We start from the raw sequence: 14,690 nt of genomic DNA, 5'->3' as shown, positions 1-14,690 counted from the left end.
CATGTCAGCCCCAACCTATAGTTTCCCACATGTCATGTCTATATACAGCGCATTTTTCATCCCACTGGTCAGCGGCGCTCCTCTCCCTCTTCAATATCCTCCGTGTGCTTCTTCTTCTCAATCCCTTTGCCTTCATAGATGAAGAACAGGACGAACCAGCCCGCCAAGGCCTCCAGTGCCAGAGCCCACCAGATCCCGCCAACAAAGTTGCAGTCTAGTCCCAGCCCTAGGCCCCAACCTCCAATGAACGGTCCCAGCGTGCGTGCTGCACTCGAAATGCTTTGGGACACCCCATTGATGGTCCCTAGAACGGACGGATCGGAGACCGAGTTGTTCACCAAAATAACGGCGGCTGGCAGAGCAAACGTCCGGGATATGACCTGGAGCCCAATGACAATTGTAAAGGCTGGCCAGACCATCCACGCTACTCGTGGGACGATCAGGAGGAACGGCATCAGGGCATAGGCCAAGGAAGAGAAGGGCAAAAAGGTTTGGAAGGACGGCAACGTGCCCAAATACCCTTGGACCCAGGGGTAGACAAAAATTTGCAACGGTAGGCCGATGATCCCGATGATAGCGGTAGCCATACCGACTCGAGACGATGGTAGGCCCAGACCACCGCCGAAATGGAACCATCCATCTTGGCTGTCCTTGGGGGCGCGCGGGGTGGGTAAGAACGTGAAAGTCATCGAATTGAACGCGCTGGTGTGGAAAGCCAGAAGAAACTGGGCTAGCAGCGTGAGGAGGACATTAGGTGTCCAGATTTGGCCAAAACTGGGACGTTTGTGACGAGGTCGAGCGCGCGAGCGCAGCGGCGTGGATGGGGCCGATCTGCTAGCGATGCTGCCGTCAACGTATAGAGACTCATCGTCCGGATGCTCCATCAAGCGACGGTAATACCGTCCCCGACGCCTGGCGAATGCCCTCGAAATCTTGCGTCCCAATTTCCGGCCCCAGTCACTCCGATAACGCGCAACTTCATGTGTCTGCGACAGTCAGCAGATAGCTCCCCACAGACAGCCAAGCACATACCTCATCCAGTCCAAAGAAGACGGCCACCAACGAGAAGAAGATGAAAATCGCACTAAGCAGATTAGGCAGCGCAAACGGCCATTTCCGCATCCAGCCCACCCCAGTGTCGCCTCCCAACAGCGTCCCGGGGCCGAATAGGTGAGGATAACTCTTCAGCGGATCCGCCAATGCACCACCAAGGATCGGACCGATAATCACACCAACATTGAAGCACATTGGCAACAAGAGGAATGCTCGAGATTGGTACCTGCATGGGAATGGTTAGTACAAGTCTCTTCCAGTTCGAGCAACAAGACAGCTCACTTCTTCTCCTCGATAATCTCCGCAATCATAGTTCTCATGACACCCACATTGCTGTTCAACGCTCCGCCCAGCGTGCGAAACACGGCCGCCGCGACAAACGACTTGGAGAAGCCGAATCCCAAACACGAGATACAGGTTCCGAGCGACCCAATAAGAAGGACTCTTTTCCTGCCCATCCATTCCGCATCAGCCAGTCGACCCCACCAGACGGCCGTCAGAAACTGCGCCGCGGTAAAACTGCCCTGCAGAATCCCCGCCTGCGTCGAGATCGTCGAGTCCGGGAGGGAGGGGTCGAAGGATTTGAGCTGGTAGAACATATAGGCTTGCAACGATGTCTGGGTCAGCGGCTCCGACAGTCGAGCAATGGTCAAGATAGCGAGTTGGCTCTTCTTAGGCAACGAGGACCAAGTAACTGGCTTCTCGTTGGGAGGATCAGAGGTGTCACTGCTGTGGTGCTCGTCATCATCATCATCATCATCATCCCCGTCGCTGTCGTTATCGTCGTCGCTACTATTAGCGATATCTACTGATAAGCGTCGTGAAGCGATAAATTCGGGCGCAGGCGCAAGAATACGGGTCTGCGCGGAGCTGCCATCGTGGATCGCCGTGTTGACGCTCTCTTCGTCGCCGTCCGCATATGAATTGAGGGAGATCGTCGGGGATAAGAATTGGTTCTCCGGCTGGAACGGATCCTTTCGGACACGCGAGGTGCCCGAGTCGGTCGCAGGAGTATCTACATAGTCGGTGTGCAGGCTGCGAGCATCATAGTTATGTGGTGTGGAGGTCATGTAGATTGTAGAGACCGGGAATTGTGTCTTGGGGGAGGACCAGGAACTAGGTCAAAAGTCAAAGCTGGAGAAGACGGAAAAATGGGAAGAAAAAGCAGCAAAGTCTGGGGGAGTGGAGGAAGAACCGGTGGAAAGGCCGAACGATGAGCCAAACGCCCCCCGAAGCTTGTCATCCCCGCTAGTCTCCCTCGGGTTTAGGCACCGCCCCGAGCTCGCGTGTGTTCCCGGTCTCCACGGCTACAGTACTACCATCCATGTAGGTACTAGATAGGTCCTACGACCATGTACGACGACCAGGGGGGGCTGTCTGTCCCACCTCGTTCCTTACATAGATGAATTGGAAAGAATGCATGCACAACAGCAATAATTCATACGTGTTACGGTCACAAAGAGACTCCTACCCAACTTAATCCCACGCAACCAACAACTAACCCAACCATGCATCCGAATCAGCAGAACGCCGTATCCAACACTATTAAAGACAAAGAGAAGAGAAGAGGGGAAAACAAAAAAAAGGAAGAAGAATAGAAGGAGTAGGAAATTTTGATCGCACCCGTGTTGCGAGTTCAAAGCCTTGGGCGGAGATCTTAAGCAAGTCCGTCAACGTCCAAGGCCAACCTCCAGCAACAGACACAAACAGAGCCCGAGGATTCTCGAAGACAGTCACACACTGGACAGACCAGCGGACACATTCCTCCAGATTCAACTCAAAGGCCTCGCGCGTCAGCATATTCTCAAGGATCCGGGACATGCACCTAAGTCAGTCTGAAACCGGATCCGAAAACTTGCATCTGCATGAGATGGGAAGTGGGAAGAGAGAACGAGAAAGGGGAGATAGGAAGAGAAAGTACAAAGGCGAAAAGAGAATCATGGTGACAATTAAGGAAAAGAGCTAAAGCTCAAACAATGACAATGGAATTTAAACTAATTGCGACGGCTTCCACCACTTCGGCCGGTCATCTCCAGTGTGCTCTCGAATCCTTCCCAGGGAAGTTCGTCGTCATCCTCATCGTAGTCCGGCTCGGGGCCTTTGCGAGAGGACTTATCAGTGGTGGCAGTGACATCAGCTGCCCGCCCTGCGGTATCAATTCCGATCGATTGAAGGGTCACCTCCATCTCCTGCTCGGTCATCTCACGGCCGTTCTGCTTTTGGCCCTCGAGGACATCGTAGAGCGCATATATCTGGTCAGCCTTCATATCGATATCCTTCAACAGCTTCTCGATCTTTTCTCCGACAGACTTCCGCTGCCGCTTGCTCAACGACGCATCCAGCTTGTTGTACGCGCCCTGGTATGCCACCAATTGCATCTTCAAGTGTGCGAGCTCGTCTTCCAAGGCCTTGAGCACGGTCGCAAGGGCAAGTTCGGGCGACTGCGCCGGCCGCATCGTAGGTTCCTCATTGTAAGGAGAAGGCTCAGGCATACGTTCCGAGACTGGAATAGGCTTGGGAATCTTCACTGCCTCGGCGGGATGGTCACAAGAGCCATCGGGGATGGAACGCTTGCAGACGGTGCAGTTTTTGCCGTTGTGCTGAGTGGCGCTATCGAGGGCACGCTGTGCAGGTTCTGGAAGCTTCGCAAGGTTGTTGTCGGCTAGATGAGCAGGGTTGAATGTAATATCAGGGAGAATGAAGGCCGATGTCATCTCTTCGGCGATTCGTCGCCGGCGGCGCTGAGCAGCAGCAGGCGCAGAGTGATCCGAGTGCCGTCTGGGACGTTCAACGGGTACCGACAGGTTGCTGTCTCCTTCCGCCATGCTGGCCTTGGAGGGTGCGGTCAAGTCCATTGCCGAGGCGGGTCTGGATGGCACCCCCTTGCTTTCCTTGAGGGAAGACTTTCTAGGAACAGTCGATTTGGGAACGCTCTGACGGGTGGTGTTCCCTGTTTCGTTTGCAGTCTGATCCGTGTTCGTGTTGGATTGCCGCCGTTTCCGAGCCAGTCGCTCCTCTTCGAGCGTCTTTCGCAACTGAGCAATCTCACGTTCCTAGGTGCCAACAGTCAGTAATGGTGGATGGCAGTAGTCTAGCACACAACTCACATCAACAAAGCTTAGGAGAGTCAAGTCCTGCTCGGTTGCGCTGGATTTCCTGGTGTTTCCAGTGACCTCTCCACTGGACTCCAAAGGCTCAGTCACGTCAACCTCTTCGACAACCACTCGCTTAACGCGCTGTTTGCCAGTATTTGACTGCTTCTTGCTGTTCACATCGCTAGTCTGTGACCGGCTTTTGGACTTCTCTGCCTTGGTCCTTGACTTTTCCCTGATCTGTGGGACATCGAGTGAAAACAGAGCCTCTTCCGCACGTTCCTTTTCGAGTCGAGAGATTTCCTTGTCGACCTGCGTCGAGACCTTAGCACGCGAGTCCTCTTGACGCCCAGCCTTAGACCGCGAGCGCGAACTCTTGCCAGTGACCTCCCTCGTGCTTCGGCTGGTGTGCTTGCTTCGTTGCGTGTCTAGCTGGCTATCGTCGTCACTTGCATCAGTCAAAGAAGAAGACAGCTCTGAGTCGACGGTGTCGTCACGGTTTCTGGGGCCGGCAGACAGAATCTTTGTCAGCTGCGACTTCAGGTCTAAGATCTCTTGACGAAGACTCTCATTCTCGCCCTTGAGGTCTTGCGTTTCAAGGTAGGCCACCCCCAACTGAGAGACCGCCATATCACGCTCCCGATTCAGCCGTTTCAGAGTCGACTCCTGAATCTGAGTCTTCCTTTCGATGATGTCGAGTTTATTCTGCAACGCCAGGTTGGCAGCATCCAGCTCTGGGGTGCAAAGTTAGTAGGGCATCAGAAAGGACATTCAAACACACTTACTTTGATTGTCACTGGACAGTCGATCTCTCCTATACTGATCCTCCTCCGATTCATATGGTCGGCTGCGACCGTGTTTGTCCTTGTTGCGCGACTTGGTTGTCCTCAAACTCTCGTTCTCCCGTTTCATCTCATCCATCCTCCGTTCGGCTTCAGTCTTGGATCTTTCGAGTTCCGAGACCTTGTCCTGTAGAAGCCTCAACGAGACGAATAGAGCCTTTTCATCTTCTGGGATCGGCACTGCATCGAGCGGCATATGTTCGCGAGTCAATGATACATCAGTGGCATCATTTTGAGGAGACACAAAACGCGTCGTACGTGACCTGCTCTGGCGTGCGTAAACCGGCGTTCCATCCTCATATACGCCCGAGACCAACTCAGACAGATTAGGAAGGTCTGGAAGAAGGAATGAGTGCTGTGTGCCCGTGTCGCCCGCACTATTTGGCATACTGCGCGAGTTGGTGTTAGCCTTTCCGCGACGAAGTTCGCGAGCGTAAGCCTCTTGGGAAGCCTTCTCCACGGCGTCGGCAATTTGATGGGAGAGGTTAAGGTTTCCGAATCGTGTCGGACGCGTACTGTTAGCCACCGCAGGGGGTCTTTCGTCTTCAATCAAGGATCCTTCATAAGCATCGCGGACCTTTGCGTGCATCTCTGACAGAGTTCGCCGCTGCTCCCTGCGATTCGACTTGGCTGTCTGGGGATCGACGTTCTCTTTCTGCGCAAGACTGGCGCGTCTAATCTGAGCATCCTTTCGGAGACTTTCGCTGACCGCTCTTCTCGCCGGGTTACGCATGGCAGACTTCTGAGGGGTATTGGAGGTAGGGTAGTCGAGTCTAACCGCTGGAGATGACGAGCGGACACTGTTTTCGATGGTCATGTAGGAGTTTCTCGAGTCGTCCAGACGGCGGGGAGGGTTCGCAGGGCCTCGTCCGGCCTCGATGGAGATACTGTCGTCGTCGTGGTCGGCTTCTTCTTCTGAGGTGCCGATCGGGGAGAAGTCTGGCAGGTATTGTTCGAAGGTAGATGTGTTGAAGGCATAATCAGGCTCTTCTTCCTCGAACTCGTGGCGCTTTCTGGCGTTTTTGTTCATGGACGGAAGCCGGGGGCTTCCACCAAGTTCCTTGGTAGATGCGAGAGCCTCGTGCTCGGGGTCGAAGTCTGAGCCGAACGACGCGAAGCTGTTCGTTGTTGCTTCGCGCGACATGTTGGCGATATGAGACGCGCTTATTTCGGAGATGGGTTATGGACGGTTTGAAATCGATATCAACACGGTGTGCTGGTTTCTAGCTAGCTCAAAACATGGATTTTCGAGGCAACTGAATAGCTGGATCCTTGAGGCTGCAAGCTGCACGATGGACTGTCGAGATGTTTGGACGGCCCGGGCAGCGCGTCGGGCCAGCGCGAGTCGAGTCTCCGGGCTCGAACAGGCAGTAGCCACGGAAACCAGATCTAGAAGGAGGTACTGCGGTCAATTGAGGGGGAAGACAGGTCGGAGTGGTTTCCTGGCTGTCGCGGAAGCAAAGCAATTCCACAACAGACACCGCTGACGGGCTAGACAACGCAACGGAGACGCGAGTGGATGATGCGACGGAAATAAATGAGGAGGTTGGGTTCAGTCGGGGGTCGACCAAGTGGAACTCGCCGGCCGTTTTGGTTTGTTTACTCCGTGCCCCCCCGTGGAGCGCCTGACCGCCTCCCGACTTGGATCCGCCCACGAGCACTATCCACAACCAACTACATACCAACTAGGAACCGAACATCGAGTCACTTTCCCTTTTCACTTAAGGCCAGACTTGGTGACTTCTTGGTGGTGGCTCTACGTTAACTGGTTCCTGTCTCGAGCTAGGAGCTTGCAAGACGCGGCATGCGCAGCTGAAAGAAGTCTACTAACAATTTTTAGCATGACGGATTCCGGGAGGAAATGCGTTGACGCAAGTTTGGAAAAGAAGATACAGGGTCTATTCTCTGAAATACTAATGGGGGTATATAATGGGCATGGTATTGGATTGGCTGTGTCTGTGAAAGAAAACATCCTCGTCTTCTCTCCCCTCCATACCCCTAGAGTTTCCACGTCCATGTCAAACGACCATCCACGCGACCAAATCCGTGGTCCAGTCGGAGCCAGGCTCCGGTCAGGGTGCTGGCCATCATCAGCGCCCCGGCAAAGATGGCCACATCCAGGTAGCTGCGCGAAGTGGCGGTGGTGTCGCCGCCGTAGGTTCGAATCAACAGGCCCGTCACCGGGGTGCCCACCAAGCCGGCCGCTCCCTGCACCATGCACATGATGCCGGTGATGCGCGGCATATCAGACATGCCAAATAGATCGACCAAAACAAGCGAGAAGAGCCCGATATAGGCACTGGCGAAGAGCCCGTAAAGGATGGTAAGGTGATGAAGCAGCCTTTGGCCGCAGCCTCGTGTAACGACGAGGGTCCGAGCAGGGTGCTGGGATTCAGAGCCCGATGGCCCCGATTGCACTGAGCAAGGTCGCCAGGAAGAAGGAGTTCAGCCGGCCGATATAGTCAGCCAGATACCCGACGGCTTCTTTACCGATGGCATTTCAGGAGTTGCTCAGGGTGGTGAAGCTGGCCCCTAACGATTCGCTGTACGACACGGCTTGTCCGTAGGAGGAGATGTAGTAGATGGGGATGTAATAGGCGGCGCTCTGGAAGGCGGCGTTCAAGATATGGGCGAGGAACTTGCGCTGTGTGAACAGGGACCAGGGTGGCAGGGGCACTTGAAAAAGTCGGCGGGTCAAGGACTTCTGGCTTCGTCGCGGAGATGCGCGGCCGTGGATAGCTCCCAGCTGAGCATCAACCCTGAGCCACAGATCAGAAAGGTCGACACGCATCCGACCAAGCGGAGAGTGTCTCGAACCCCAATCGCGCCGAGACACGCCTGGATCACCGGAGCAAAGACCAGCCCCCGATCCCGGTCCCGGCCGAGATAATGCCCAGGGCAAGCCCACGGCGCTTCAAAAACCAGGTGGGCGGGACAACCATGGAAGGCATGTATGAGAGACAACTGCCAATGCCGAGGAGGGACCCTGCGACAGTTGGAAGTGCCAGGATGCGGTGCTAAAGCTAGCAGGGACATTGGCCACGCCAAACCAAACCCAGCGCAGGCCACCACCCGGGGTCCGAAACACTTACACTAGGCCACCACGAAAGGGGCCCCAAGCTTCATCATGGCAGAGGATAGACTGTCAATCAGGGCAATCTCGGCGGAGGAAGTTCCGGTCAAAGGGGTGTGTTGCTGGCTGGCCATCACCAGAACACCGATGGATTTATACCTAGTAACAGCGCTGCTCCCCGGTATCGTGAGTCTCTTCTAAAGAAGCGCTCTTACTAACTTACTAACAACCTCTATGGTACAGTACACTACAGTACAATTACAGCCATGGATTCATGGCTTTCAGCACTTGATACATTGAAGTATACCTCGATACCCTCGTGCGACTGGCTGTCGCTCTCGTACTGTCGTACACCCATGCGGTTAGCCTTGGTCATCATTCATTAGTGGAGATCAATCGGCCAATCACACCTGCGGAGGTAGATATAAGAATGCATTCGGTTATGATCGGCATAGATTTTTGAGGTCATGAGGCATATTGACCATACCGCCGGAGATGCTCCCAAGCTCCCCGAAGCCTCTCTATCATTATGCTCATCATTACATAGTGACAAGTGATCTCACACACTACCCGCTAGTTATTCGTGGATCAAAGAATTGATACCTAGCACTGAGTCGGTTTGGTTGTATCTATGGATCTATTATGCTACTAGTTTCCCTCATACAGATCTCCGCGGATATGCTTGAGGCCAGTATCACAGGCCACGGTGACGACGATCGTCCCGGGCCCCAACTCCTGCGCCAGCGCGATGGCTGCGACCATATTCAACCCGGTGGACGTACCGACCAGCAGGCCTTCTTCTCGAGTCAAGCGTCGATACATGCATCGAGCCTCGGCCTCCTCGATGGCCTGCGCCTCGTCATACAGGGCAATATCCAATAGGGGCGGATGGAAGCCGATCCCGATCCCATCGACCGAGTGCGCGCCGCCATGGCCCTGAGTCAAGGCCGGCGCGGACGCAGGCTCCAGGACAGCGACACGACAGGCAGGCCAGTGGGCCTTGGGCGTCCTTGCGACGTCCGTGACCATTTCTGCGCCGCCCACCGCGCTGCAGAAGGCGTCGATCGCGTCAGGCACTTGCTGAACCAGTTCGCGGGCCAGCCCTTAATAGCCGGGCAGCACGTCCGCGCTACTGAACTGGTCGGCGTAATAGTAGGCTGCTGACTGCTGGCGGGCAATTGCGCGTGCCCGCTCGCGCATCGCAAGGATCAAGGTCGGGGCTCTGGCGCCGTTCGCGCTGAGGATTAGCTCCAGCGTCGCGCCAAACGCCGTCATGGTGTTGCGCTTCTCCACTGCAAAGGCATCCGACGACACCACCCAATACCCCTTCACTGCACAGACAAATGCCAGCGACGACCCGGTGCTGCCCCCCGTCGCCTCCACCACTGTCATGCCCGGTTTCAGCGCCTGGCGCCGTTCGGCGGCTTCGATAACCGACAGCGTCATGCGGTCTTTGTAGGATCCCGTGGGGTTCAGGCTCTCGAGCTCTAAAAGGATGCGTGCAGAACCCGTGGGCACGACGCGGGTGAGCTCGACGCATGGGGTATTGCCGATGGCATCTAGGGCATGATGGCCGATCTGAGGAACGGTGCTCCTGGTGGCAGCAGAGTTTTCGAAGCTTTTTGATGATTATCCTGGAGGATTGTCACTGTGGATGTATCATGACACGAGTTGTATTGATTTTCATACGTGAACTACTTGTACGAAGTACTCCGTCCATGTACCATCATCGCAGAGGTCTAATTCGGTTGTGCACAGCATCGTATCCACAATTGGCCGCGTCTAAGCCTGATCCGATGCTACCTAATCGGATCAGATTGCCTATCCAACACTATGATGGCCCTGCGACGGCTCCGATTGGCGGGTAGGGGCAAGACCCTGGCAGACACGTAAATACATGGTAGTATACATACTAGTGTTATGCATTATACTACACCAGATCATACTGCATGGACTTGCCCTGGACTTGCCCCATCAGCGCACTTACCTCTTCTTGGGTATGAGTGAGTATCCGAGCCATTCCGAAAGCCCATAAATCTCCCATCCACCAGAGCCATCTCTACTTCCCAATTCCCCCATCCCCATCCCAAGATCATCCATCCATCCCTTCCACAGCCATAACCATGTCTTCACCTTCCATTTCCCCCGTGGAGGCACCACCTCATGTCCTCCAACTCCTCTCCACCCTCCATCAACAATCCCTAGCTCAAGAAACCGCCAACTTCCAACCCGGCCGAGTGGCTTCCTCCACCGTGCTAGGTGATATGGAAGACCGTATCCCCAAGCCCGACATCCCCGCCGCATTCGACGATCTAATGCGCGACAAATTCATTGCCCTAAACGAAAAAAAATGCCAATTCACCTACCAACTCCTCATCTCGATGGGAGCCACCAACGTCATCGAAGCCGGTACCAGTTTTGGCGTCAGCACCATCTATCTGGCCCTGGCTGTCGCCAAAGCTGGCAAACTGGGGGGTCGAGTCATCGCCACTGAGAACGAGCCCGAGAAGGCCCGCGTGGCTCGAACTTACTGGCAGCAGTGTGGGGAGGAAGTCACTAATATGATTGATCTCAGGGAGGGGGATATCTTGGAGACGTTGAAGAGGGATGTTCCCGAGATGGTGGATTTGGTGCTTTTGGATAGTAGGTTTTATGAGGCCCCGGTTGGGGTTGGTGTCTGTGAAGGCGGATTTATGTGACTAACATGATCTGTTTAGTCTGGTCTAATCTTTCCCTTCCAACGCTGAAATTGGTTCTGCCGAGTCTACGGTACGGGGCGGTGGTCTTGACGGATAATACTGTCTCTGGGGCCAAAGGGTATGCGGATTTGTTGGCGTTTCTTAGGGAACCGGAAAATGGATTCCGGACTATGACGTTGCCGTTTGAAGGGGGGTTCGAGATGAGTGTTTATTTGCCGGGGAGGAAGTAAATCTGGTGTTGGATCCTAGTTGCTATTCATGGCTTTTCTTACCCTGTGTGGGGGGTATATGTGAATGAGCGAGCTGGATTTGTCTCTTAGGGGATGAGGCGATGGTTTCTGACCTGCCAAAGATGACAAGAGAGACAAAGAGATAGATGAAAAATTCACAACCTATTGGTATACTATGCACTCTAATCTTCCACTTCCTTGCTCGCAGCAAACACAGCAGGTATTTATTCATATGTAGTACTAGTAGCCTTGGAACATTACATACCTTCTACAGAGCTACCAGTACATAATATACCATACCATAAGACACGAGTCAACTTCATAGACTACATTACATACAGCATACCCAAATCTCCCAAGATACATACAGTATGTATCTCGTATATTCAATACATATATCAAAGTTCACGAAGCTTTCTTCCCACTCATCGCCGCGCATACACTGTTAGGGTCTATCCACCTTCCCAGAACCTATTAGTAGCCATGGATCAGAGTTTTCCCAGATGTTTTTAATAAAGAATTAGTACTCACCTGCACTGCACTAGAAGAAGTCCTTATTATAAACTGAAGCTCTAATTAATCTAAATAAGATGTCTTTTGTCCTGGTTATAGTTATAGTTATCGGATCGTGTATATGTTAACGGGGATATATGAATAAATAAGACTTTTTATTATTCTCAGGTTGGGGTTGTGCTTTTATCTGGTTTTTCTTGAAGGAGAAGATAATTAAGATAGTATTAGAGAGTTCATGATAGTTCCTCATATGCTGTATGGCGAGTTGAAGGGTTTTCTTTCTACTTCGGAGGGAAGAGTTGATTCTTCTACTGGATTGGATTGGAAATTCATTGTTGATGGATTGTAAGCAAGATACCTTTGCGTTACTATGTTGATGTCAAAGGTAAAATCAGAGATACCATGTATCTTATTAGCGGAGCTTAGCAGTCCATTAATATTATAGTCACAACATCAGGGAACCGCTGGTAGTGAGATAAACCAGTTTATTTCTATCACCTACTCAAGATCGAATCTACCGTTCGAAAAGCTGCATAGTAATGTTGTATTTCCCGAGTTTCATATGTTCAGACAGAATCAAATAGACAGTTTCCCCCTTTCTATATGTACACACAGACTACATGGGCTGTAACAAAGCCACCCATATGATTCACCGTCAATAAACGCCTTGCTGGCTGGCACAAATCCAGGAAATCAACTATGAACAGAGGATGTGGGGAAGGGGTGATTAGAAACAGTATATGCTAGTATGGAGGGTCGTAAACGCTCATGCTCGTAACAGGGTATTGGGATGCAAGATCGGGTAGGGGCAAGGAGGCAGCCGTAACGGAGACCGATGGTCATTCCATCCAGATATTGAGGAGACATCGGTAATGAAGGGATCATGAAGATTGATGAGCATGAGATTCGTTCTCCAGCAGGTGTGCTTCGGGGTTTTCGGAAGCCGTGTGTTCTTCGTCGACACGTTCTTCGGAGGGAGCCTCGGTGGGGTGTCGCCCAGCGGAATGTTGCTCAGCAGAATGCTGCTCTTCCCGCAGGGGATTCGTGGGGGTAGTAGGAGTATTGCTTATAGGGCTAGCAACGTCGATATGAATGGTAGGTAGAGTAGTCAATTCACGCAGCTGTGGCGCGTGTCCGCTGGTCTCTGCGATCGGACTGGTATAAGGCGGCGCTTCCCCCCAGTCCAAATCCTCGTACTCGGGCGGCGGAATGTGGAGTGCGCCAACATCGCTCTCATCGGTACCTGGCGATGGATGGTCTGCCGAATGGGTAGACGTTGCATGCGACTGGACCTGAGTGAGGGTATCCGCGTCGGAGGTGCCAGACTGATACGACGAGTAGGACTCGCCCCGGGAATGGACGCCAGTGAGAATTGACCCTGAAGATCGATCAGGAGTATCTGTATTGGCCCCAGAAGCATCGTTGAGGAGAGGACGACGGTCAGAGTCGGGCGAACTAGCTCTGATACGCGATCCGTCGTGCCGGACGTGGCCCAACTCCGCATAAGACACACTGGAGATGCGCCTATCGCGACCACGATTCCGAGATTCGGCTAGAGCTGCACTGAGATTTGAGCCGCTACCATTGGCAGATATGCGATTTCTTTGGCGGGCGCGACTTTCCTGCCGAAGTTGTTCGACACGGATATAGTCTCCGCGCTCACGAGCCTCCCGACGCTCCTGTCGGCGCCACTCACGTTCGGCCAGTTCGTCTCGCCGTTGCAGCCGAATTTGGTACAGCGACTCCATCAATTCTTCTCGGCGATTCTCCTCCTCTTCCGCTGTTTCGGGGAATTCCACAACCATGTCCATGCCTTCTCGTTCTCCTTCTCGAGCAATAACCTGTTCCGTTGGCTTGGGACTGGCTGAGTAGGCGGGGAGGGTGATCACAGAGCGAACTGATGTATCGCGCCGGACATTGCTAGTATTGTTGGCGGCAGGGGGGGCGGTGGTGGTTCGCATTTCGGCGCCTCTCTCGGAGGGTCCGGCTCTGGTGGCGTTCGCATTCTGGTTATTCGACGAAGATCCATCCGGGACCTGGCCGTACGTGACGCCCACGTTCCACCTATTCCATTTGTCTTTCAAGAATTTCCCGGGCAGGTATTTTGGGCGACAGTCCATGCGGCGGAGGGTCCGTAAGACGAAGTAGATCATTAGGGAGGAGGCCAGGACAAAGATGATGCAAGCGACACACTGCAATTGGAGAGGTCATACATTAGTAAGATTGGACTGAGGACAGAGGATAAGAGCTTCTCACTATTATGACAATATTGTTCTTGTCCGAGCTATTGCTACTATGCGACGAGCTGCTGCTATCATGGCCGCCGTCGGTGTTATTATTGTTGTTGTTGGTGGCGGGGTTAATGTTGTTGACGTTGCCCGGGCCATCCTGACGGATGTCAAATTGACGGAAGTTGACTGGAATGTGCATGCTGGAATGCTGGGCGATCGGGAATGAGCCCAGATCCTTAGCCCCAAAGCATGCAGAACGGGAGATAAATCGACGATAGCAGTAGTATCGCAGGTGAAAAGGGTGGAGAGTCCGATCGGAGAGGAACTGAAAGAAATGGGAGCCTAGACAGGGAACGCTGCGGAACTGGCGGATGAATGTGAAGGTTCTATTATGTGGTGTGTTATTAACCAGGCGGGCAGGCTGGTTCTGTGGCTTGGAGATAATTTGATAAGATATTACGAATCAGACCAGGAGACCCAACCCAGGCCAAAACGAAGATATAACGATGGACTTGACGATAGTGATGGTAGAATGTGGAAAGGATTCATCCGCGAATCCATGGCCTCAACTGCGTGAGTGAGAAAGAAGGAAAAGGGAGAGAGTGGGAGAGAAACAGAAGGAATACGAGCAGGGCAGCAGCAGCACGATCAGCGGCTAGTTTGGTGTCAAAAGAGTGACGATAGTAATCATCCCCAGACAGGCCTGCGAGTCGGTGTCGAATGGCGAGGGCGCAAAGCAAGATTGGCGACTACGCCATGCAGCCGGCGATGATGATGCCAGATGCTGAGTGGCTGGGCTCCCCGTCCAAAGATAAATGGCTGGTTCGCTTTTTTTTTTTTTTTTCATTTTTCACCCGCCGGCCAGGCGTCCCTTCTGGCAACGGAGCAATCCGGACAGACTCAGGAGGTCGCTCAGGAGCCTTCATTATTAGGACTCTGTATACAAATTAAAAGGTC

At 53.3% G+C, this 14,690-nt stretch overlaps 1 protein-coding gene across 1 annotated transcript; it reads right to left on the bottom strand.

Moving 5' to 3' along the window:
* Window positions 1-68: 68 nt before the first annotated feature.
* On the bottom strand, window positions 69-13,932 carry BO94DRAFT_554249 (uncharacterized protein; the record flags this gene model as incomplete). The annotated part of the gene is made up of 10 exons (XM_025613703.1): window positions 69-986; window positions 1,033-1,279; window positions 1,336-2,169; window position 2,793; window positions 3,095-4,106; window positions 4,161-4,879; window positions 4,931-6,150; window positions 6,372-6,376; window positions 12,465-13,694; window positions 13,759-13,932. The coding sequence occupies 10 exons, from the start codon at window positions 13,930-13,932 to the stop codon at window positions 69-71; spliced, it is 6,360 nt and encodes a 2,119-aa protein (XP_025470249.1).
* Window positions 13,933-14,690: the final 758 nt, after the last annotated feature.

The sequence above is a fragment of the Aspergillus sclerotioniger genome (genome assembly GCF_003184525.1).
Source record: "Aspergillus sclerotioniger CBS 115572 chromosome Unknown BO94scaffold_6, whole genome shotgun sequence".
Taxonomy (NCBI): Eukaryota; Fungi; Ascomycota; class Eurotiomycetes; order Eurotiales; family Aspergillaceae; genus Aspergillus; species Aspergillus sclerotioniger.
This window is presented reverse-complemented; position numbering and strand designations above follow the sequence as displayed.